This window comes from Salmo salar, chromosome 12, assembly GCF_965601325.2.
Source record: "Salmo salar chromosome 12, fSalSal1, whole genome shotgun sequence".
NCBI classification, from domain to species: Eukaryota; Metazoa; Chordata; class Actinopteri; order Salmoniformes; family Salmonidae; genus Salmo; species Salmo salar.
In genome coordinates this window covers 19907572-19931231 of record NC_138302.1, presented here as the reverse complement: position 1 = coordinate 19931231, position 23660 = coordinate 19907572, and the positions used below count along the sequence as shown (strand labels likewise).

Here is a 23660-nt window from a genome sequence, read left to right as displayed (position 1 = left end):
GAGAAGATACATAACAGTTAGTGTGGGAGAGATGATACTAGATCAGAGAGCAGCACAGTTCAACTCCATAGTTCCTTCTGTGTGGGTAGAGGACCAGTCACGACACACACACACACATACACACAAAAACACACACACACAAGATTTGACCATACACACACAGTAAGCCATAACGTACCTCCTTACAACATCATAACCATTTTATTTTATTCATCCACATATTGTCACAATATCATAGAAGATCCATGGAGGTGCACAAGACGAACAAGCACAACACTTACTGACATCACAGCTGGTTACAATAACATCATAACCAATAGCAGGAGAGAGAGAGAGAGAGAGAGAGAGAGAGAGAGAGAGAGAGAGAGAGAGAGAGAGAGAGAGAGAGAGAGAGAGAGAGAGAGACAGAGAGAGACAGAGAGAGAAAATAAAATACATTTGACATTTGCATTGGGCGTGTAATACCCAGACAGGCACTTTACAACCATATGTCAATGGTGGAGTGGGGGGGAAGGACACCCAATAATCCAGGTACATTTTCTTCACTACACCCCTCAACTCAACATCAGTGTCCCAATGTCCCTTTTTCACACACTTATTAAGCAATTCTGTGAAGGTAAGAAAGAGCTAAATACACATTCTTTGAGGTGCGTATTCATTTTGGGCTTTGTGGGGTGAAGCGCACCATTCAATAGTTAATATTGTTGTACGTTTTTGTGTTGTTGCTGTCTTGGAAACAGGACTATTTAGAAATCTGACCTCTGACCTGTAATTTTGAAAAAGCTTTTCTCATGCATACAGATATACATTCCATTCCATCAGCTTTACATTAAAAAAAAAACCATTGAGACAGGTCACAAATCACTGTAAAGGGCGAATCTGCAGTTCAAACAACAACAAAGCGGACACCCTGCCCCAATGGATGTACGAATCACTTAACAGATTGCCCCTTTAAGTCAACCAGATGGATATTATGAATCTAAGAAATCAATTGACGTCTTAATTTACAGGATCCATGTGTCTCGCAACAGCTATTTCTATGGCAATACATTGTGCTGGGCCGTTACAATTGCATCTTTGTGAGAGGTTTTGTGAGTCGCAATAGGTCAAATGGAGAGTTTATTTGAAAGCACATAACACACATACATAGAAAAAAGACACTGTGTTAGAAAAAAAAACATCGCTGCAATGAAAATCAACAAAATGCGCAGTAGAAAAAGAAATCCAAACGCTCACTTTTAACGTGCTGTTGTTGATCAGAAACACAGTTGAGTAGCAACACTGGCGTCACATCTCCAAAAGCAGAAGAAAATCCCTATTTCAAAGTTAGACGCACAAGCTTCAGAACACGTGATGAGATGAGATGAGGCGTGGCATATGTAGCTCTTCCCTGGGGGGCTGAGAACCCCAACCCCCCCACCCCACCCCCCACCCCCACCCACCCAACTCTCTAAAACACAAATCAGAGGGGTGAAAAAAGCAGCACCTTTCCCTTAACATCTTCCCACATCGCCGCGGAGCTAAAGCTAGTCTGGGTGTTGTTCTCAACAGCTGTAGCGCTGTTGATGTTAACACCTTCAGTGGGTGAACAACACCCAGATAACAACACACAACACACCAGATAACAACACACCTACTCAACTAATCTCTACTCCCCCTGATCCCAGACCCTCCGAAAAGCCTCCTCAAGCACACCTCAAGCATTGCTCTTGGAAAGAGCAATGCCCCTTTAAAACAACTCAACTGACTCTCCATCTCTACCCTAGTTCCCCATCACACAACCCCTGCCCCAGAAAAACACCTCAAACCCCCCTCTTATGAGGAGCATCAACAAACCAACTAACCCCTCTGGCCTCACTGAGCCCCCTTTATAACAACCAAGAGACCCCTCTACCAACCCATCTAACCCTTCACTGTTTAGGGCTGGAGCTGGGGCTGGCCCGGGGTGGCTGGTTGCAGGGGTCCACAGCCTCCTTGGTGGCCCCTCCGTAGACCTCTACGTCCTGGTCTGTCCAGGGGACCACGTTGCCCAGTGTGCCCAAGGAACAGGCAGCCAGAGCGGATACCTCAGCAGGCTTCAGGACCCTGTCCCACAGGTTGAACTGGGAGAGCTCCCCAACCAGGGCCTGGGAGGCGTCGAAACGACCGCCCAGCGTGTCCTAGAGAGGAAATATAATATGATAGAGATGATAGAGAGTGAAAGAGAGAGATCAGGGATTACAATACAACTCATCCACCCAGCCAGCCAGCCAGCCAGCCAGCCAGAAAACTCTGGTTCCTCTCAAGGTTTCTTATTACCTTTCTATCCCTCTATCACTCCACCCCATCCATCTCTCCATTCCTCCACTCCTCCACCCTCCACCTCGACCCCACCCTTCTCACCTGCTCTTGCCACAGGACAAGCCACCTCCCCCCCTCAATCTCTCATCCCTCCACCCCTCCATCCTTCCACCACCCATCACTCCATCCGTCTAACTCTCCACCCCTCCATCACTCCATCCCTCTAACTCTCCACCCCTCCATCACTCCATCCCTCTAACTCTCCACCCCTCCATCACTCCATCCCTCTAACTCTCCACCCCTCCATCACTCCATCCCTCTAACTCTCCACCCCTCCAGACCTCCATCCCTCTAACTCTCCACCCCTCCAGACCTCCATCCCTCTAACTCTCCACCCCTCCAGACCTCCATCCCTCTAACTCTCCACCCCTCCAGACCTCCATCCCTCTAACTCTCCAACCCTCCAGACCTCCATCCCTCTCACCCACCTGCTCCTGCCCCAGAATGAGCACTCCTCCTGGCTTGATGGGGTGCCATGCAGCCAGCCCCTCTCCGCGCCCCTTCAGCTTCCCCCCCTGGTAGGCCTTCCATACCCCGTCTCTGAGGGTCCAGCTCAAACATATGTGCTCCCACACACCCTGGGCAAGGGACAGGGGCAGCTGAGCCACCTAGAAGTGAGGGAAGGGACATTTAGCCCAATCACCAATCAGTCGATCAATCAATCAATCGACCAATCAATGTTATTCATAAAACTATACAAGTATGAACAAAAGGAGGAGATAACTGATATGATAATGATACACACACACACACTCCTACCTTGTCATTGATAAGAAGCTCTACAGGGTTGTGTATCCCCTGTAGCAGCACCAGCTCGTTGGGTTGTCCCGGGACGGAGTAGGAGAAGGGGGTGCCGATACCCCCCTCTTTCACCTTGAGCCAGACGCAGGCGGTGAAGGCATACATCTCCGGCATTTCTCTCCGCACCAGGCCGTACATGTATCTGGTCCTCACGGGGAAGGAGAGGACATAGCCGTCTGGGTAGTTGTACTCTGTCAGACCTGAAGGAGAGACAGTATGGAGAGATGGTTTACATTTGGCTCTGTGAAACAGATAGTAGTAGTAGTTGTAGTAAAAGAAGAAGTTACCGTTTTGTCCTTCTTACTTTGCTTTCTAGCAAATCTGGGCTCAACTTATTTGACCTTCTTTTAGTTCCCTATAGTACCCCCTCCTCCCTCCTCCCCTTTTCTGTTCCACTCACTTCTGTTCCAGCTCTGCAATGCGGTGGTGTAGAGTATCAATCCCTTGGTCTATCTGTTTGTGATGTGTCTGTGTCTCCTTCCTCAGTGCCTTCCGCTCTTTCTCCAGCATCTCAATCTTCCTCTCCAGCTCTCCTTCCAGGTCCTTCCAGGGGCCTCCACCTCCTCTGCCAGGGCCCCCAGGGGCCTTTCGCCCCCCCGAGGAGACACTACCGCCTCCTGTCGTTGATGCTGATGACGGTGACCCTTGAACTTTAGTACCGATGCCACTGCTGACGCCCACGCCGGCGCTGGGGGATGGAGTCTCAACGGAGAGGTTGAGGGCAGCAGGGCCGATCTCCAACTGTGAGAGGAGAGGGAAAGAGAAGAGGAAGGGGTTAGTATGGACAGAGAGAAAGAAAAGAGGAGGTTGTGGAGGAGTGAGTGATAGTGCAAGGAGGGAGAGACAGAGAGGAGAGAGAGAGACACAGAGAGAGACACAGAGAGAGAGAGAGAGAGACAGAGAGAGGAGAGACAGAGAGAGACAGAGAGAGAGACAGAGAGACAGAGAGAGAGAGAGAGAGAGAGACAGAGAGAGAGACAGAGAGAGACAGAGAGAGAGACAGAGAGACAGAGAGAGAGATGAGAGAGAGAGAGATGTGTATCAACAAAGTACTGAGTAAAGAGTCTGAATACCTAATGTATGTAAATGTAATATTTAAGTTTTTGTATTGTGTTAAGATTGATGAAGGGAAAAAAACAATTCAATCCATTTTAGAATAAGGCTGTAACATAACAAAATGTGGAAAAAGTGAAGGGGTCTGAATATTTCCCGAATGCACTGTATCTAGTTATTTTGTGAGATACAGATTTACAAATCATGGGAATTTGTCATGCAATGCAGACTTTGACTCTCTCAGAGGTTTGTGTTGCTAGGCAACCCCCTTGCAATTAGCGGGGCAGGATGGCTCCCTCCATAGTTAAAGCCACATCGAGAAATGTGCTAACAAACGTTTGTGCTTTGAAACTAAGTAATGAATCTGCTAGCTTCTGACATGAATTACTGCATCTTTAAGAAAACAACGAAAAGAAAGACAGGCACGCAGATAGAGATAGGGTAAAAGTGGAGAGAGAGAGGAGGTGAATAGAGAGGAAGGGAGAGAGAGAGAGAGAGAGAGAGAGAGAGAGAGAGACAGACAGAGACAGAGAGAGAGAGAGAGAGAGACAGAGAGAGAGACAGAGAGAGAGAGGGAGAGGAGGTGAATAGAGAGGAAGCGAGAGAGAAATTAGTTGGTGTAGGTGAAAGAGGAAGGATGGAGAAAGAAAGACAGAGAGAGATTATGAGAGAAAGTGAGAGAGAGAAAGAGAGAGAAAGAGTATGAGAGAGAGAAAGAGAGAGAAAGAGTATGAGAGAGAGAGAGAGAAAGAGAGAGAAAGAGTATGAGAGAGAGAGAGAGAAACTAAGTACGAGTAAAGTGAGAGGGTTGCGACAAGAGAGAGCAACAGGAGACAGACAGACAGACAGACAGACAGACAGACAGACAGACAGACAGACAGACAGACAGACAGACAGACAGACAGACAGACAGACAGACAGACAGACAGACAGACAGACAGACAGACAGACTGAAAGAGAAGATGGGAGGCAGAGAAAGGGAAAGAGAGACAGAGAGAGAGAGAGAGAGAGAGAGAGAGAGAGAGAGAGAGAGAGAGGAGAGGAGAGAGAGAGAGAGAGAGAGAGAGAGAGAGAGAGAGAGAGAGAGAGAGAGAGAGAGAGAGAGAGAGAGAGAGAGAGAGAGAGAGATAGTTGGTGTGAGGAGAGATTGAATGCCTGGACAGCTATAGACTACATTCACACTCACTGTTCCTTGACTGTGCAGTATGTTAGAATGCACTGGGAAATGTTGTGTCTCAAGCAATAAAATAGCCTCTCTTACATCAGACTGACTCTCCCTCTTTCCATCTCTCTTTCTCATCTCTCTATCTCTCTTTCTCTCTCTCTTTCTCATCTCTCTTCTCTCTCATTTGCTCTATGTCCTCTCTCTCTCTCTCCCTCTCTCACCCTCGCTATCTTCCTCACCCTCCCTAGCTCTCTCACCTCTCTCTCTCTCACCTCTCTCTTTCTCTCACCTCTCTCACCTCTCTCTTTCTCTCACCTCTCTCTTTCTCTCACCTCTCTCTCTCTCTCACCTCTCTCTCTCACCTCCTCTCTCTCACCTCTCTCTCTCACCTCTCTCTCTCTCTCACCTCTCTCTCTCTCTCACCTCTCTCTCTCTCTCTCTCTCACCTCTCTCTCTCTCTCACCTCTCTCTCTCTCACCTCTCTCTCTCTCTCACCTCTCTCTTTCTCTCTCTGACACGTACACTCAATACCTTTAAGACAGCAAGCTACAGCAAAAACACAGGTGCACACACACACACACACACACACACACACACACACACACACACACACACACACACACACACACACACACACACACACACACACACACACACACACACACACACACACACAGTATGGCTTAAGTCTCAAGGTCTCTCCTCTCTTCATCCAGCATCCCTTCATATTTTATTGATGTGGACGGATGCGGATGTAAGAGCTGCGTGGTGAGGGGAGAGAGACAGCACATGAAAGAAACTATATCCCCTTGCGCTGAGGGACTGGGTGAGTGTAATGATGCTGATGAGAGAGGCTGTGTGTTGGATGGTTGGATGAATGGATGGATGGATGGATGGATGGATGGATGGATGGATGGATGGATGGATGTGGAGGAGAGGTGGAGGAGGGAGGGAGGGAGTCAGGGATCATGATGTCGATAAAGTCAGGAGGGAGGGAGGAGGGAGGGAGGGAGGAGGGAGGGTAGGGGTGAGTTAGAGGTCCTGAAGTCAATCAAATAATTGATGTCATTAGGATATTCTAGCCGTTAGGAATACTAGACCCATGGGCATTTACCTCGTTATCACGTGATATAGCCTATGCCTCGCCCCATGCATCACCGGCGCGCCAAGTGGAGGTTCTAGAATTGGGGCGCCTCTGTTTCCGCGCTGATATTGTAGCCTATTTGTTGCATAAGGTTGAGACATTGGGTTGTGCAACATGTCTGTCTGTCTTTCTGTCGGTGTTGGATATTGCTAACAATTGGTGGCGACATGTTTTTCATTATTCTGGATTATCTACTGAAAGATTCACTCTGTTTGGGGGCAAGCAATCAGTAGCCATATAGTCATATTGCATAAATCTCCCTTAATCATATAAATAATCCATAGGCTAACCGTAGTAGGCTATAGCCTATAGGCCTAGCTCAGTGACTGACTGGAGATGATCAAGACATTATAAAACACACTGGGACATATAGGCTAAGCCTATCAACAGCGCACCTCAAGGCGCTAACGTGTGTTATACGCTCTCCAAGGCGCATTATCTCTACTATTGAAACTTTTTACAAAAGTAGCCTATTCATACGCTTGCCTGTAGCTAGCTTATATCGAGACTGTATACGACTACAGTCTGTGGCTTTGGGCTATAGGGTAAGCTATACTCAATATTCACCCAACCCACCTCCAGTTTCTCGATGCGGTCTTTCAGGTTGAGAATGGCCCTCTCTAGCTCCTCCACGGCTCTAGCGGTCTGCAGCTGCACAGCGGCCGACGAGCTCACATCATCCCCGGCCATGAGTCGGCGGTTGCCCGCCCAGGCCCCCAGGCTCCGCTCGGAGTGCCCGGGACTCCCGTCCTCCAGGCCGCTCTCGCACTCCGACAGTTTCCCCGTCAGCTCACGGATGGTCCGCTGATCCATGAGTATCTGGCCGTTCTGCTGCACCACCGTCTGCCGGAGGTCGTCCGCGGTGGTCCGGAGGAAGCTCCAGTCTTCATCCACATAGAGTGAAGGGTCGTCCGCCTGCTGCTTCATGCTCTTGGGCTTGCATTCTCCGGCGGGAATCGGAGTGCAGATGAGCCGGCTGAAACTGAACTGTTTCTGCGCCCCTCCACCACCACCACCGGTCACCTCCCCGGGGCTGAGCTCGTTGAGAGTGGAGGGACCCCCCAGCCCGAGCCCCAAGCCGCCTCCTCCGCCGCCCTCGTAGGATTCAGCACCATGGAGAGCGCCCAATGGACCGGCGTGAGCCACGGAACCCAGGGAAAACAAGGGCTCAGCAGACAGAGTCGCGTTGTCGGACAGGTCCTGATGCGCGGCAGCTTTCCGCGGGTAAACACTGGCGATGATGCAGATGACCGCGCCGAGGAAGACCACGGATCCAGCACCGACCAAGACGACAACGAACTTCATAGCGGCAGCGTGGCGAGATGGGCTAAAGCGATCGATAGATTAGCCTACAAATCAGAGATCAAATTCCGTTGGAAATATAGATTCTACTGAAAAATAAGGTCCGTTTTTCCCCCTCACAATCTAGATTACATTAGGCTATGAAAATGCTATAGCCAACATCACTCGTGCGATTTCATAATCCGCTCCTCGATAGCCTATCAGTTGATTAATCTACCTGCTTTTTTATATGATTAAATAAAACGAATAACCTAGGCCTATATTATAATACGCCCCCCCCCCCCCAAAAAAAAAAACAAAAAACAACACCTCCAAACGCAGAAAACAAACGACAGCGGTTGACAGACGCGTTTGTTGCGTTTTTCTCTAAATGTAGAAATACCGATTGTTCTGTCAGCAGGCCTAAATCGAAAGACCGTCTCCCTCTCTCGGTGTTGCTAAGCTCCGCTCCTGTCCTCCGTCCGTAGTTACTATGGGAACCGTGACAGAGTAGGCGGGGAGACAGACGAGGGAGTGGAGGGTGTGTGTGTGGGATGCGTCATTGGAGGTGAAGAGGCAAATAACATTATGAACACCATCTAATACGATAGAGGTGTGTGTGTGTGTGTGTGTGTGTGTGTGTGTGTGTGTGTGTGTGTGTGTGTGTGTGTGTGTGTGTGTGTGTGTGTGTGTGTGTGTGTGTGTGTGCGAGTGAGAGAGAGAGAGAGAGAGAGAGAGAGAGAGAGAGAGAGAGAGACCGAAATACTACACCCGTTTATGGATTGTATGTGTGTATGTGCGCGCTCACAGCAGATGCGTGTATGAGGCATACATCCTCTATTACCAGACCGGAACATAAACCGACGCTTCGATACGATATCCCCCACGCACAGCACGAGTCTGGTCTAGTTTGCCTGGACAATATACTCTAGTAAATCAAATCAAATTAAACGTTATTGGTCGCGTACATATTTTGCAGATTTTATCGCAGGTGCAGCGAAATTGTTATGTTTTTAGCTTCAGCTGTGTAGTAATATCTAACAACACAAAACAATACAGACAAATCCCCGCACTCAGAACAGCCTCACTCTGTCGTGGCATGGACTCTACGTGTCGAAAGCATTCCACAGGGATGCTGGCCCAAGTTGTCACCAATGATTCCTATAGTTGTGTCAAGTTGGCTGGATGTCCTTTGGGTGGTGTACCATTCTTGATACACACAGGACACTGTTGAGCGTGAGAAACCCGTCAGTGTTGCAGTTCCTGTAACAAGCCAGTGTGCCTGGCACCTACTACCATACCCTGTTCAAAGGCACTTAAATATGTTGTCTTGCCCATTCACCCTCTGAATGGCACACATACACAATCCATGTCTCAATTGTCTCAAGGCTTAAAAATCCTTCTTTAACCTGTCTCCTCTCCATCTACACTGATTGAAGTGGATTTAACAAGGGACATCAATAAGGGATCATAGCTTTCATCTGGATTCACCTGGTCAGTCTGTGTCATGGAAAGTGTTCATAATGTTTTGTATACTCAGTGTATGTATATGATGGTGTGCATAGACGGTATGGACAGTTTATTTATAGAAAAGGTGTGTACAGCAATAGTTAGGATAAGCCTTGACTAGAATATATTATATACATATGAAGTGGGTAAAACAGTATGTAAACATGATTAAAGTGACCAGTGTTCCCATGACTATGTACATAGGCCAGCAGTCTCTAAGGTGCAGGGTTGAGTACCGGGTGATAGCCGGTTAGTAACAGTGACTACGTTCAGGACAGAGTACTGAGGCCGGCTAGAGGTGACTGTTTATCAGTCTGAAGGCCTGGAGATAGAAGCTGTTTTCCAGTCTCTCAGTCCCAGCTTTGATGCACCTGTACTGTCTCCGGGTTCTAGATGGTAGCGGGGTGAACAGGCCAAGACGTGGGTGGCTGAGGTCCTTGATGATCTTCTTCTTCTTCCTGTGACACCGGGTGCTGTAGATGTCCTGGAGTGGCAGCCATCCCACTAGGAAGTCCCATCTGTCCAGTCCCTAAACCGCAATGGGAGGCCAGCCAGAGATGGTGAGAGGAGAGAGGGTGAGGAGAAGGGAGGATGGGCTGGTTCTGGGAGAGAATGGAGGAGGAATGGGGAGACCAAACTAGAGAGGAATGAGGCCATCCAGAGCAGGAATGGCTGGGGTCGGGAGAGGAGAGGGGACCATGGGTGGCCTGCCAGAGTATGGGGTGGGCTGGGCTGGATGGGAGAAGGTGGTAGAATAGTTGAGGACATGGATGCTAAAGGGAGATGAAGGATTGAAGGTGAGGAGTGTGGTAGAATAGGACGATAGTAGACAAGGCATACAAATCGAATCACATTTTATTTGTCACATACACATGGTTAGCAGATGTTAATGCGAGTGTAACGAAATGCTTGTGCTTCTAGTTCCGACAGTGCAGTAATATCTAACAAGTAATCTAACAATTCCACAACTACCTAATACACACAAATCTAAAGGGGTGAATGAGAATATGTACATATAAATATATGGATGAGCATGGCTGAGCGGGATAGGCAAGGTGCAATAGATGGTATAAAATACAGTATATACATGTGATATGAGTAATGTAAGATATGTAAACATTATTAAAGTGCCATTATTTTGAGTGGTATTGTATAAAGTGACTAGTGATCCATTTATTAAATTGGCCCTTAATGTTGGCAGCAGCCTCTGAGTTAGTGATGGCTGTTTAACAGTCTGATGGCCTTGAGATTGAAAAATAGCTTCTGTCTCTTTGTCCCCGCTTTGATGCACCTGTACTGACCGAGCTTTCTGGATGATTGCGGGGTGAACAGGCAGTGGCTCGGGTGGTCGATGTCCTTGATGATCTTTTTGGCCTTCCTGTGACATCGGGTGCTGTAGGTATCATGGAAGGCAGGTAGTTTGCCCCAGGTGATGCGTTGTGCAGACCGCACCACCCTCTGGAGAGCCTTGCGGTTGTGGGCGGTGCAGTTGCCGCACCAGGCGGTGATACAGCCCGACAGGATGCTCTCATTTGTGCACCTGTAAAAGTTTGTCAGGGTTCTGGATGACTGTTGCATCTTCCACACCAGGCTGTCTGATGTTTGTCTGTGATGTGTATACCTAGGAACTTAAAACATGTCGTGGGAAGGACAATGGGAAGAGAAGGGGCTATCTTTGCTCACAGTAGTGTGTCCACAGATATGCTCTCAAGTTCTGTGTTCCGTGGCTGACCCCTGAAGGCCACCAAAGCCCTGGAAGCACAACCATCGCCCCAACCTTCATCTCTTCAAACCTTTTCTGAGAGTGCAGGCTAAGAGCAAAAATCCTGCCCATGTGACCTGTGTTAACAGTGCCACCATGTGGACCATCAGGGAACTACCAACACAGTGGTCTGAGCTCAGGCCAGTTTCCTCAGACCTACTGCTCTAAGTCTAGGACTAGGCTTGATCCGGCCCTGGAAACCAGCCATAGAGAATCAAACACAACTTTCTCCTTCAGTTGAAAGCCAAGATTCCAGATTGAATCTCCAAATGGAATCTTAAAGCGATAAACTCACAAGAATCACCATATAAGTGGTCAGAGAACTCCTCTGTAAAGAACTGAAGAGATGAACAACAAAAAGAACTGTCTTGGAGGTGTTTTTTTAATTAAAAAGCCTCGCACAACAGAACATATACAGAAAGCAACAACGAACGAACGTCAACATGACCACGCTCACCTTACCTGTACAATAAGGGCTCGCAAAACATGCTTCAGCTACATTATTACAACGTTACCGTCGACATTATCCTCGTCATTAGCATCATTATTACCATTAACACAATTCAATGTACATCATTCATATGACCAATATTACGAGACAAACTGCAGTCTTGACACACATTTATAATTCATAGAAAAATTCAGGGGGTTTCCATTCTTATCAAACCCATATTGGACATGAATCAAAAACAACAATAACAATAAAAGGTCATTATTAAAAAGGTAAAGCATCCACGTTACACTTCATTCAAAAATATATAATGAGGTACATAAGCAAAAGCCCTCGAAATGAACCCCCCCCCCATAAAACAGTTTACATGGACAAACATTTCATATTTGATTCTTCAGGTCGGCTTCTTGTCATTACATTAAAGTGCCAATGACATGGCTCTTGAAATTACATCCAAAAATGGACAAATTAAAAAAGAAAGATGAAAAAAAACAAGAGAAATCTAGAGCCCTGCTTGGTATAAATGTAGGCCACTATGTCAAGTTGTACTACCTATTTATATATCAACTGTTAAAACATCACCAAGAAGTACATGAACACTCCTACTGGCTCAACCAATGAGTCAACAGAATCTACTGGTTTAGCCAATGACAGTCAACAGAATGTTTTTATCCATTAACAGCTGAATGATGATGCGTTTGTGGATTTGTATTATTATTATCACAGTATCAAAGACTAGACGACACTCAACCATTTTTACATTTACGTCATTTAGCAGACGCTCTTATCCAGAGCGACTTACAAATTGGTGCAGCCATCTAATACAGTATACGGACGAGATGCAGTGGAGTTGGAACTGAGCAGCTATAAGGCAACACATGCTTTTAAATATTGTAATAATATTGTACAAATACACCAGACAGAGAGAGAGAGAGACAGAGACAGAGAGAGAGGGGCCCTATAGAAACAGGGGCAGCACCAGAAGATGGTCAGATCTGGGACCAGGATATCAGAACGCCAACACAAACTGGTTCAGAAGGCCATTGAGAGGTTTGGACTACAGGTTATTCCACAGAGAATATCTGGTAGGTAGGTACAGACATGATGCAGAGAATATCTGGTAGGTACAAACAGACGTGTTCACGGTGGATAGGTTACATACTACATCATCATTAATCCCACTCCATGCAGTCCACGGCTTAAATAATTAGAGAGTCAGTTTAGAGTCTTGACTGAGGTTCCAGGAATACTGAACATTCCGGAATCTTGAAGGCGACAGCGAGTTAAAGGCAGGCGTTGGAACATGGCAATAAGAAAAGCAATAACTTAACTTTCTACGCTTTCACCGCTTATTTGTATTCTTTTTGCAGCTGAATTAACATTGTGCGTGCATATAAATATATACTTATATAGGCCTGTGCATTCGAGAGAGAGAGGAAAAAAAGAAGGGCTTGTAATTAACATGTGGATATTGGATACGGAAATGATACAGAATACGGTTGTTGTCACTAATGGAGTCAAGTGCGTTGCTAAATATCTCAATGTAGAAATGCAGTATTGCCGAAGCCCAACAAAGCAAGTGCAACGTCATTTCAGCACCTCATTTAAACCTTAGAGTTGGACTTCCAATGGGAAAAATGGGTATAAATATGAACAAATAACAAACACTGTTATTGGTTGTATGAATTTCCCTACAATAAAGATTGAATTGATTTGAACGTTATTATGACTGAAGGTTTCTATTACCAGCCTCCAAACAGTCAAGGTTGTGAAAGTGGACATGAATTGAATAAACTTTATTGATCCTCAGAAGAGAAATCATGCTGCATAAAGATAGACAAATCAGCATTATTATAGATGTATATTGCACGCCCTGCTGTTAGCTTTTTATAGTTCTGTTCAAAAAAATAACGCTCTTCTTCAATATTCAATGGCCTGAATTTCATTATTATTGGAAGTTTTTTTTTTAACCTTCTGTGTTAAAATAGCATTACTCCCTAGCCTGGTCCCAGACAATGACCACAGGAGTTGGCCAAGACAGCACAAACAGATCAGGGAGCCAGGCTAATTCATTCATCTCCACTTCTTTAATCTCTTCCTATGGCTTGGATTGTGGGGGGTTCTTCAGTGGGGGTGGTGGTGGGGGGGGTGAGGAGGTGGTATTTTCTGGGAGTATTGGTTGGGGGGAGGAGGGGCGGGATGAGGGGGAGGGGAACTCTTTGATAGTGACGGTGAGGAGGTTGGTGGTGACGTCGGTCACGACCACGTTGGCGCTGCTCGCCACCATCTCTGGGTGCCAGTCGGGGTCGCCCTCGGCGGGGACCCTCTGAGGATTGGAGGTCAAGGGGCAGGCGCCAGGGGGGTGAGGCGGGGAGGCGGTACTGACGGAGGGCGGCTGGCGTTTCTGCCGGCGCCGACGGCGAAGCTTCCTCTTCCCCTCCTGAGGCGCGGAAAGGTCCAGAGCATCAGCATCATCCTCTTCATCAAAGGAGGAAGAGGAGGACCCGGAAGCAAAGGAGAGGGAGGGGAGGAGGGGGTTTGGTCCTTGTTCAGCGTTCTGGTTCTTCTGGAGCTCTGGGGGGTGGCTAGGGGTAGACTGGGCAGAGGAGGCCGAAGCCTGGGCGCTCAAGTTGGGAGCCGACCCAGAGGCCCCAGTGGCGGGTCCAGGAGGGGTAGGATGGTTCTGGGCGGGTGTGGTGGATCCACTGGAGCTGGAGGGAGAGGGGGGTGGCTGGGTGTCCCTAGCCCCTGAGGTCCCTGTGCTGGAGCCTGTGGCTGAGTGTGGAAGGTGTAGAGGTCCGGGGCCACCACACTGGAGACCAAACGGCTTCCCGTACATGGGGAACCCCAGCATGGGCTGGAAGGGCCGGTACGGAGCCTCTCCACTCCTCTTCCCTATGATCCTATTTCGGGAGGGGATGTTCTGACGACCCCCTTGGAGGGACATGGAGCTGGATGGCGCCCTCCGGTTACCCCCGCCGCCCCTTCCTCCGCCTCCACTTCCTGGTTTGTCGATGACCTTGAGGTTCAGGATGATGCGACCCCGTTTGACCTCGCGTGGTTTGACGCGACGATTGAGGATGCGGACGGTCTCTGAGAAGGGGGAGACGGGGGGCCGCGAGGGGAACCCACTGGGGCCGGAGAAGGATCCGGGAGTGGCCAGGGGGTCGGGGCGAGGTAAGGGGCGGCGGGACATACTAGTGCAGCGTCGAATGTCTTTCTTCAGCTTGTGTGTCGCTGCTAGGGAGTTGAGTTTAGGGGAGGGTGCTGGAGAGGCGGAGGGGAAGGAGGATGAAGGGGCTCGAGGAGAGGAGGAAGAAGTGGAGCGAGGCGCTCGAGTGGTGGGGGTCTCTCTCTTTTGGGCGCCACGTGCCTGAGAAGGGAGGAGAGAGAAGGAGAGAGATGAAAGTAAAGTGAGTTGGAAACTCAAAAGGAGAAAATCATCATCATAACCTCCAGCAGGAAAGGTTTTGTCTTGCTCTTACATTCTCATTGGGACCGGTAATATATGAGCTAATCCTAATTTTGGTATGGTTGTGATAGTGGTAGACAAGAACATCCAAAACAATACCTTGGCAGGAAGATTTTTGGGTTTGGGTCCCCGCTTCTTTGGTCCGTGGAGTTCTCTCTCACGCTCTCTGAGAAAAACATCAAAGGGATTCCAATTAATCACCCGATAAAGTCAACGTCAAAACAGTGAAATACGTTACATGTTTTCTTACCCTGACCCTAGCCTGCCTGGATACAATAGGCTGGGATGGGGTTGAATTGGGATTGTTTCTTACCCTGACCCTAGCCTGCCTGGATACAATAGGCTGGGATGGGGTTGAATTGGGATTGTTTCTTACCCTGACCCTAGCCTGCCTGGATACAATAGGCTGGGATGGGGTTGAATTGGGATTGTTTCTTACCCTGACCCTAGCCTGCCTGGATACAATAGGCTGGGATGGGGTTGAATTGGGATTGTTTCTTACCCTGACCCTAGCCTGCCTGGATACAATAGGCTGGGATGGGGTTGAATTGGGATTGTTTCTTACCCTGACCCTAGCCTGCCTGGATACAATAGGCTGGGATAGGGTTGAATTGGGATTGTTTCTTACCCTGACCCTAGCCTGCCTGGATACAATAGGCTGGGATGGGGTTGAATTGGGATTGTTTCTTACCCTGACCCTAGCCTGCCTGGATACAATAGGCTGGGATGGGGTTGAATTGGGATTGTTTCTTACCCTGACCCTAGCCTGCCTGGATACAATAGGCTGGGATGGGGTTGAATTGGGATTGTTTCTTACCCTGACCCTAGCCTGCCTGGATACAATAGGCTGGGATGGGGTTGAATTGGGATTGTTTCTTACCCTGACCCTAGCCTGCCTGGATACAATAGGCTGGGATGGGGTTGAATTGGGATTGTTTCTTACCCTGACCCTAGCCTGCCTGGATACAATAGGCTGGGATGGGGTTGAATTGGGATTGTTTCTTACCCTGACCCTAGCCTGCCTGGATACAATAGGCTGGGATGGGGTTGAATTGGGATTGTTTCTTACCCTGACCCTAGCCTGCCTGGATACAATAGGCTGGGATGGGGTTGAATTGGGATTGTTTCTTACCCTGACCCTAGCCTGCCTGGATACAATAGGCTGGGATGGGGTTGAATTGGGATTGTTTCTTACCCTGACCCTAGCCTGCCTGGATACAATAGGCTGGGATGGGGTTGAATTGGGATTGTTTCTTACCCTGACCCTAGCCTGCCTGGATACAATAGGCTGGGATGGGGTTGAATTGGGATTGTTTCTTACCCTGACCCTAGCCTGCCTGGATACAATAGGCTGGGATGGGGTTGAATTGGGATTGTTTCTTACCCTGACCCTAGCCTGCCTGGATACAATAGGCTGGGATGGGGTTGAATTGGGATTGTTTCTTACCCTGACCCTAGCCTGCCTGGATACAATAGGCTGGGATGGGGTTGAATTGGGATTGTTTCTTACCCTGACCCTAGCCTGCCTGGATACAATAGGCTGGGATGGGGTTGAATTGGGATTGTTTCTTACCCTGACCCTAGCCTGCCTGGATACAATAGGCTGGGATGGGGTTGAATTGGGATTGTTTCTTACCCTGACCCTAGCCTGCCTGGATACAATAGGCTGGGATAGGGTTGAATTGGGATTGTTTCTTACCCTGACCCTAGCCTGCCTGGATACAATAGGCTGGGATGGGGTTGAATTGGGATTGTTTCTTACCCTGACCCTAGCCTGCCTGGATACAATAGGCTGGGATGGGGTTGAATTGGGATTGTTTCTTACCCTGACCCTAGCCTGCCTGGATACAATAGGCTGGGATGGGGTTGAATTGGGATTGTTTCTTACCCTGACCCTAGCCTGCCTGGATACAATAGGCTGGGATGGGGTTGAATTGGGATTGTTTCTTACCCTGACCCTAGCCTGCCTGGATACAATAGGCTGGGATGGGGTTGAATTGGGATTGTTTCTTACCCTGACCCTAGCCTGCCTGGATACAATAGGCTGGGATGGGGTTGAATTGGGATTGTTTCTTACCCTGACCCTAGCCTGCCTGGATACAATAGGCTGGGATGGGGTTGAATTGGGATTGTTTCTTACCCTGACCCTAGCCTGCCTGGATACAATAGGCTGGGATGGGGTTGAATTGGGATTGTTTCTTACCCTGACCCTAGCCTGCCTGGATACAATAGGCTGGGATGGGGTTGAATTGGGATTGTTTCTTACCCTGACCCTAGCCTGCCTGGATACAATAGGCTGGGATGGGGTTGAATTGGGATTGTTTCTTACCCTGACCCTAGCCTGCCTGGATACAATAGGCTGGGATGGGGTTGAATTGGGATTGTTTCTTACCCTGACCCTAGCCTGCCTGGATACAATAGGCTGGGATGGGGTTGAATTGGGATTGTTTCTTACCCTGACCCTAGCCTGCCTGGATACAATAGGCTGGGATGGGGTTGAATTGGGATTGTTTCTTACCCTGACCCTAGCCTGCCTGGATACAATAGGCTGGGATGGGGTTGAATTGGGATTGTTTCTTACCCTGACCCTAGCCTGCCTGGATACAATAGGCTGGGATGGGGTTGAATTGGGATTGTTTCTTACCCTGACCCTAGCCTGCCTGGATACAATAGGCTGGGATGGGGTTGAATTGGGATTGTTTCTTACCCTGACCCTAGCCTGCCTGGATACAATAGGCTGGGATGGGGTTGAATTGGGATTGTTTCTTACCCTGACCCTAGCCTGCCTGGATACAATAGGCTGGGATGGGGTTGAATTGGGATTGTTTCTTACCCTGACCCTAGCCTGCCTGGATACAATAGGCTGGGATGGGGTTGAATTGGGATTGTTTCTTACCCTGACCCTAGCCTGCCTGGATACAATAGGCTGGGATAGGGTTGAATTGGGATTGTTTCTTACCCTGACCCTAGCCTGCCTGGATACAATAGGCTGGGATGGGGTTGAATTGGGATTGTTTCTTACCCTGACCCTAGCCTGCCTGGATACAATAGGCTGGGATAGGGTTGAATTGGGATTGAGCCAATTATTGAAGTAATAACATCTAGGCCTCCACTGATACAGTTCAAAGCCAACTGAGGGAGAAGTTTATTAATGTAACATCCTGTTTCTCATACATCCCAACTTCCAGTTAGACAGGGATGATCAAAAGACCAGGGGTGACGCCCCAAATCGCACCATATTCCCTACGTAGGGCATTACCGTTAACCAAATCCCTATGAGCTCAGGTCAAAAGTAGTGCACTATATCGACAATAGGCTGAAATATGAGACAGACTGGGTGTGTGAAAGCAGAACAGCGGACCCCAGGCCGACTAGCTAGCGGTTGGTTGCTATGGCGTCAGCTAATAGGGATCTGAATGAAGAAAAAACTAAAAGAATAACAGTTTGACGTTTGTTTGACTAAGACTGGACACACACACACACACACACACACACACACACACACACACACACACACACACCTTCTACTGACGGGATCATTTTAGTTCCATGTAAACACGATCCCTCTGTAAGCAGCAGAGTGCTTTGAAGTGGGTTTGGCAGGAAGAGACAAAGAGAGGACTTGCACAGATATAAGACGTTTAAATATAGACGGAGTGAAAGAGATGGAGAGAGAGAGCGCAACAGAGGGAACGAGGAGAGAAAGATAGAGGGGAGCTGGAAAAATGAGGGAGAACAGGAAAACTGATGTTGGGATGAGAGAGAACAGGAGAGAGAATTGTGTTAGACTTTTGGATGAATTCTCAAATGTCCTTACCGTGTCATAAACATCACTTGTCTTAAAGGAATTGAAAATACTGTTAACTGTTCCACTCACTTCTGTTCAAATCCTGCGATCAGTCTGCCATCCAGGATATTCTCTTCTGGTTCCCAGGTACTGTGTCTAAAGCAAAGAGGTGCCACAATTGTTTAATTTCTACATTTACATAACCTGGGAAACAGTATGTTTGTGCTAACATTCCACTGCAAGTTTGGCACGTGACACAGAGTACAAGGAGTGGAATGTTAGCACAAAACAGGCTAACATGTTCATGTTATGGTATAACTTGGAGAAGTTTAAGTCTATTAAAGATGTAGCTACTAGGATATATGTTCTATAAAACACAACATGTCTCTTCAGACAAGGTGATTGCTGGTATGCAAAGATTTACAATTCTGAATGATTTTTTTAGTTAGGAAGGCAATCACTTACTTCAGTGCCCATCCTTTCCATTTCACTAGGTATTCTAGGCGAGACTGAAGAGAGAAAGGTACAGCGGAATGAGAAAAATCCCAAAAGTGTTCAATACTGTATTCAGCCATTTAATAGCTAGTGTATGAGCAAAAAATGCTTCTTATTACCTAGCTATTCATGATCACTAAGATAAATATTAAGACTAACGTATTACTCTAAATAATACGTAACTCAATACATTGACTATTATAAACTGGCTCAGTTCTGACTAACAAATTGGCTGGTATGCCTGTCTTGTTTTGTCATTTTAGAGGGAAAAGCTGCTACAAAACACCACCATCAAGCAGACACAGACAAGCTGGCTAGCAAATTAGTTCCACTGGCATCTGGACAAAACATTTACCCAAGCTAGAGAGGGAAAAACTGATTTAGCTGCTATGTAGCTAAAGTTAATAATGACACACAGTCGACTTTAATGTATGGTTTGGCGAGATAGCCTATGGTATGCGGGGTGCAATCATATATTTATAGTCCAGCTGTCTGGGTAAAAAGTCAAAGACAAAGCGTAGATTTGCATTGAACGCAAACCCGGCCTTTATTTTAATTGGCATTGCTAATTAGCTAAAGTTTACGTTGTATTTACACGCCGACTCATTTGTGCAACGTTAGATAGCTATTTATTACGACATTTCACTGAAAACCATCAGCACAGCACACTTGCTAGCTTCTCGGCTAGCTAAAACGGCTTGCTAGAGAAGCATCCGCTTGCTACTAGCTACAGCAAGGCCTCCCCGTTGTCATTAAAAAACAGATCCTCGGTTCTCGCCCGCGAAGCACGCCGCGGAGACCCTCGCCCACGTCTGCTCTTCTGCAGCGCAAAAAAAACGGCGGCATGCTCACCTTGCGAACGCGGCGTTTCAGAATGGCTTCCGCGGCGAAAACGCGTTCCCCGACCGCAGAGAGCTCCATCTTTCAATGCCCGACTGCTCTCTCGGTCCAGACGACCAACTCCACTGTCTGGTGGCAAAACCAGAGCAGACCACTTTCTCTTTCCCCCAAATCTGTCACAGTGGCAGCAGACAGCACAACAGAGCACACACTACACCCCGAAGCAGGAGAAGAGAGGCGCTCTGTCACGTGGACGGGGTCAGCCCCCTTTGGTCGTCCTGGCAACGCAGAAGGTGCTAGACAAGAAGCAGAAAGGGCAAGCTAGCATTTTTCGTCCTGAATCTTGTTCTGGAGGCAACTCTGCAGAGTGGTCACTAGCTGGCACAGCCACCAAGTCATACAACCTGCTAACCTTAACATATTAAGTACACTTTTGTACTGTGCATTTTGCCTTTCCCGATTTCAATGGTAATGAATGAGGTAGCCTGTTCCCAAAACTGTTCTTGTGTTGCCTTGCCAACTTCTATGGTCATTGTTTAGCGTGACAGTGACCATAGGAGTTGGCAAGACAGCACACACCGGCAGGGACAAGGAGGAGTCTTGGACACAAATAATCTCTTTGTGCTTTAAAGACCTTTTGTTACAGAAGAAAAAGGAAATGGCGGGCTGCTACCAGTAATTTAGGAGCAGTGGAGCACTGTTATAGTTGGTTATTTTGCTAATGACACACAGAGAGAGGGAGGTTAAACTATACTGAACAAAAATATAAAACGCAACATGTAAAGTGTCCCATATTTCACGAGCGGAAATAAAAGATCCCAGAAATGTTCCATATGCACAAAAAGCATATTTCTCTCAAATGTTGTGCACAAATTTGTTAACATCCCTGTTAGTGAGCAATTGATCATTTGTCAAGATTATCCATCCCCCTGACAGGTGTGGCATATCAAGAAGATGATTAAACAGCATGATCATTACACATATGTACCTTGTGCTGGGGACAAGGTGTAACCACACCAGGCCAGGTCCTCCCCATCAGGCTTCTTCACCTGTGGGATCATCTGAGGGGGGAGGGGTGCTGAGGAGTATTTATGTCTGTAATAAAGCCCTTTTGTGGGAAAGACTCGTTCTTATCAGCTGGGCCTAGCTCCCAAGTAGGTGGGCCTATACCCTCCCAGTCCTACCAAGGCTGTGCCCCTAACCAGTCATGTGAAATCCGTAGATTAGGGCCTAATTCATTCATGTCAATTGATAGATTTCCTTATATGAACTGTAACTCAGCAAAATCTTTGAAATTGTTGCATGCTACGTTTATATTTTTGTTCAGTATGTATACATTTAGAAACAGTGTGTCTGGAAGGATCACCATAGCAGCAAGGTCATGCAGAAGACCTATTCTATTCTATTTTATTGTATTCTATATTATTGTATTGTATTGTAGTGTATTCTATGATATTTTATGATATTTTATTGTATTCTATTGTATTCTATTAAATTCAATGTTATTGTATTTATTCTATTGTATTCTATTACATTTCTGTCTCTCTGGAAAATGGATCATGTGCAGATGAGTTGCGTTTGGAGGAAAGAGTTGATGTTTTAAAAAATATGTGTAATCTGATCAAGTCAACTTTTCTCACAGGAGAGCCTTCCCTACTTTTTAAACTGTCAAAATAGATCAAGTTGGTCATTACTCTCTCATCCTCAGCTCAACCCTGGCTGTGTGTCCTAGCCTTAGATGGAGTGAGAGTTAGAATACCTCATGATAAGGTGTAGACCATACTATTTACCAAGAGTTTTCACTAGCACAGACTGGACTATGTTGCGGGACTCATCTGATGGCATTGAGGAGTTTACCACATCAGTCACCGGCTTCATTAATAAGTGCATCAACGACGTCATCCCCACAGTGACTGTACGTACATATCCAAACCAGAAGCCTTGGATTACAGGCAACATTTGCTCTGAGCTAAAGGCTAGAGCTGCCACTTTCAAGGAGCGGGACACTAATTTGGACGCTTATAAGAAATCCCACTACGTCCACTGACGAATCATCATACAGGAATAGCGTTAATACAGGACCAAGATCAAATCCTACAACACTGGCTCTGATGCTCGTTGGATGTGGCAGGAATTGTCTAAATTACTATCGCCCGGTAACACTCACATCTGTAGCTATGAAATGCTTTGAAAGGCTGGTCATGGCTCAGTGTTCAGCGTTCAACCACATTGTGCCATCCAAGCTCATCACTAAGCTAAGGATGTTGGGAGTAAACACCTCCCTCTGCAACTGGATCCTGGACTTCCTAACCCCCCCCCCCCCCCAGGTGGTGAGGGTAGGCAACAACACATCCGCTACACTGACCCTCAACACGGGGGCCCCTTAGTTCCCTCCTGTACGCCTTGTTCACCCACGACTGCTTGGCCGCGCACAACTCCAACACCATCATTTAGTTTTCGACGGTGGTAGGCCTGATCACTGATAATGATGAGACAGCCAACAGGGAGGAGGTCAGAGACCTGGCAGTGTGGTACCAGGACAACAACCTCTCCATCAAAGTCAGGAAGACAAAGGAACTGATCGTGGACTACAGGAAACGGAGGGCCGAGCACGCCCCCATCCACATCGACGGGGCTGTAGTGGACCAGGTCAAGAGCTTCAAGTTCCTTGCTGTCCACATCACAAAGGAATTATAATGGTCCACACAAACCAACACAGTCGTGAAGAGGGCACGACAACGCGTCTTCCCCCTCAGGAGGCTGGAAAGATTCGACATGGACCCTCTGATCCTCAAAAAGTTATACGGCTGCAACATTGAAAGCGTCTTGACTGGCTGCATCACCACTTTGTAAGGCCACTGCATGGCATTTGACCACAAGGCGCTACAGAGGGTTGTGCGTACGGCCCTGTACATCACTGGGGCCGAGCTCCCTGCCATCCAAGACCTCTATACCAGCCGGTTTCAGAGGAAGGCCCTAAAAATTGTCAAAGACTCCAGCTACCCAAGTCATAGACTGTTCTCTCCGCTACTGCATGGCAGGCGGTACCGATGCACCAAGTCTTGAACCAACAGGACCCTGAACAGCTTCTACCCCCAAGCCTTAAGACTGCTAAATAGTTAGTTAAATAATTAAACAATAGCTACCCCGACTATCGGCACTGACCCTTTTTGCACCCTTTTGACTGATCAACTATGCTGCTATTACTGTTAATTATTTATCCTGTTGCCTAGTCACTTTATCCCTACCTAAATGTACATATCTACCTCAATTACCTTGTACCCCTGCACATTGACTCGGTATTGGTACCCAGTGTATATAGCCAAGATATCGTTACTCATTGTGTATTTATTCCTCATGTTATTATTTTTCAAATGTTCTATTATTTCTCTATATTATTTTTGCATTGTTGGAAAGGTTCCATAAGTAACCATTTCACTGTTAGTCTACATCTGTTGTTTTTGAAACATGTGACTAATACAACTCGATTTGAGAAGTGCAGAAAATGTACCTGGAGAACAATAAACTAGAACATTCTATTCTATTATGTCTACCAAAAA

At 47.3% G+C, this 23660-nt stretch overlaps 1 protein-coding gene across 1 annotated transcript; it reads right to left on the bottom strand.

The window, feature by feature from the left end:
• Nucleotides 1–1433: 1433 nt before the first annotated feature.
• On the bottom strand, nt 1434–20622 carry LOC106564333 (uncharacterized). Its single transcript, XM_082958695.1, has 10 exons — nt 20113–20622; nt 19231–19274; nt 18856–18921; nt 15078–15144; nt 13612–14879; nt 7080–7830; nt 3543–3882; nt 3100–3341; nt 2769–2948; nt 1434–2159 (listed from the first exon to the last, which is right to left on the bottom strand). The coding sequence occupies exons 1-10, from the start codon at nt 20179–20181 to the stop codon at nt 1911–1913; spliced, it is 3276 nt and encodes a 1091-aa protein (XP_082814821.1). The 5' UTR covers nt 20182–20622; the 3' UTR covers nt 1434–1910.
• Between the last annotated feature and the right edge of the window lie 3038 nt (nt 20623–23660).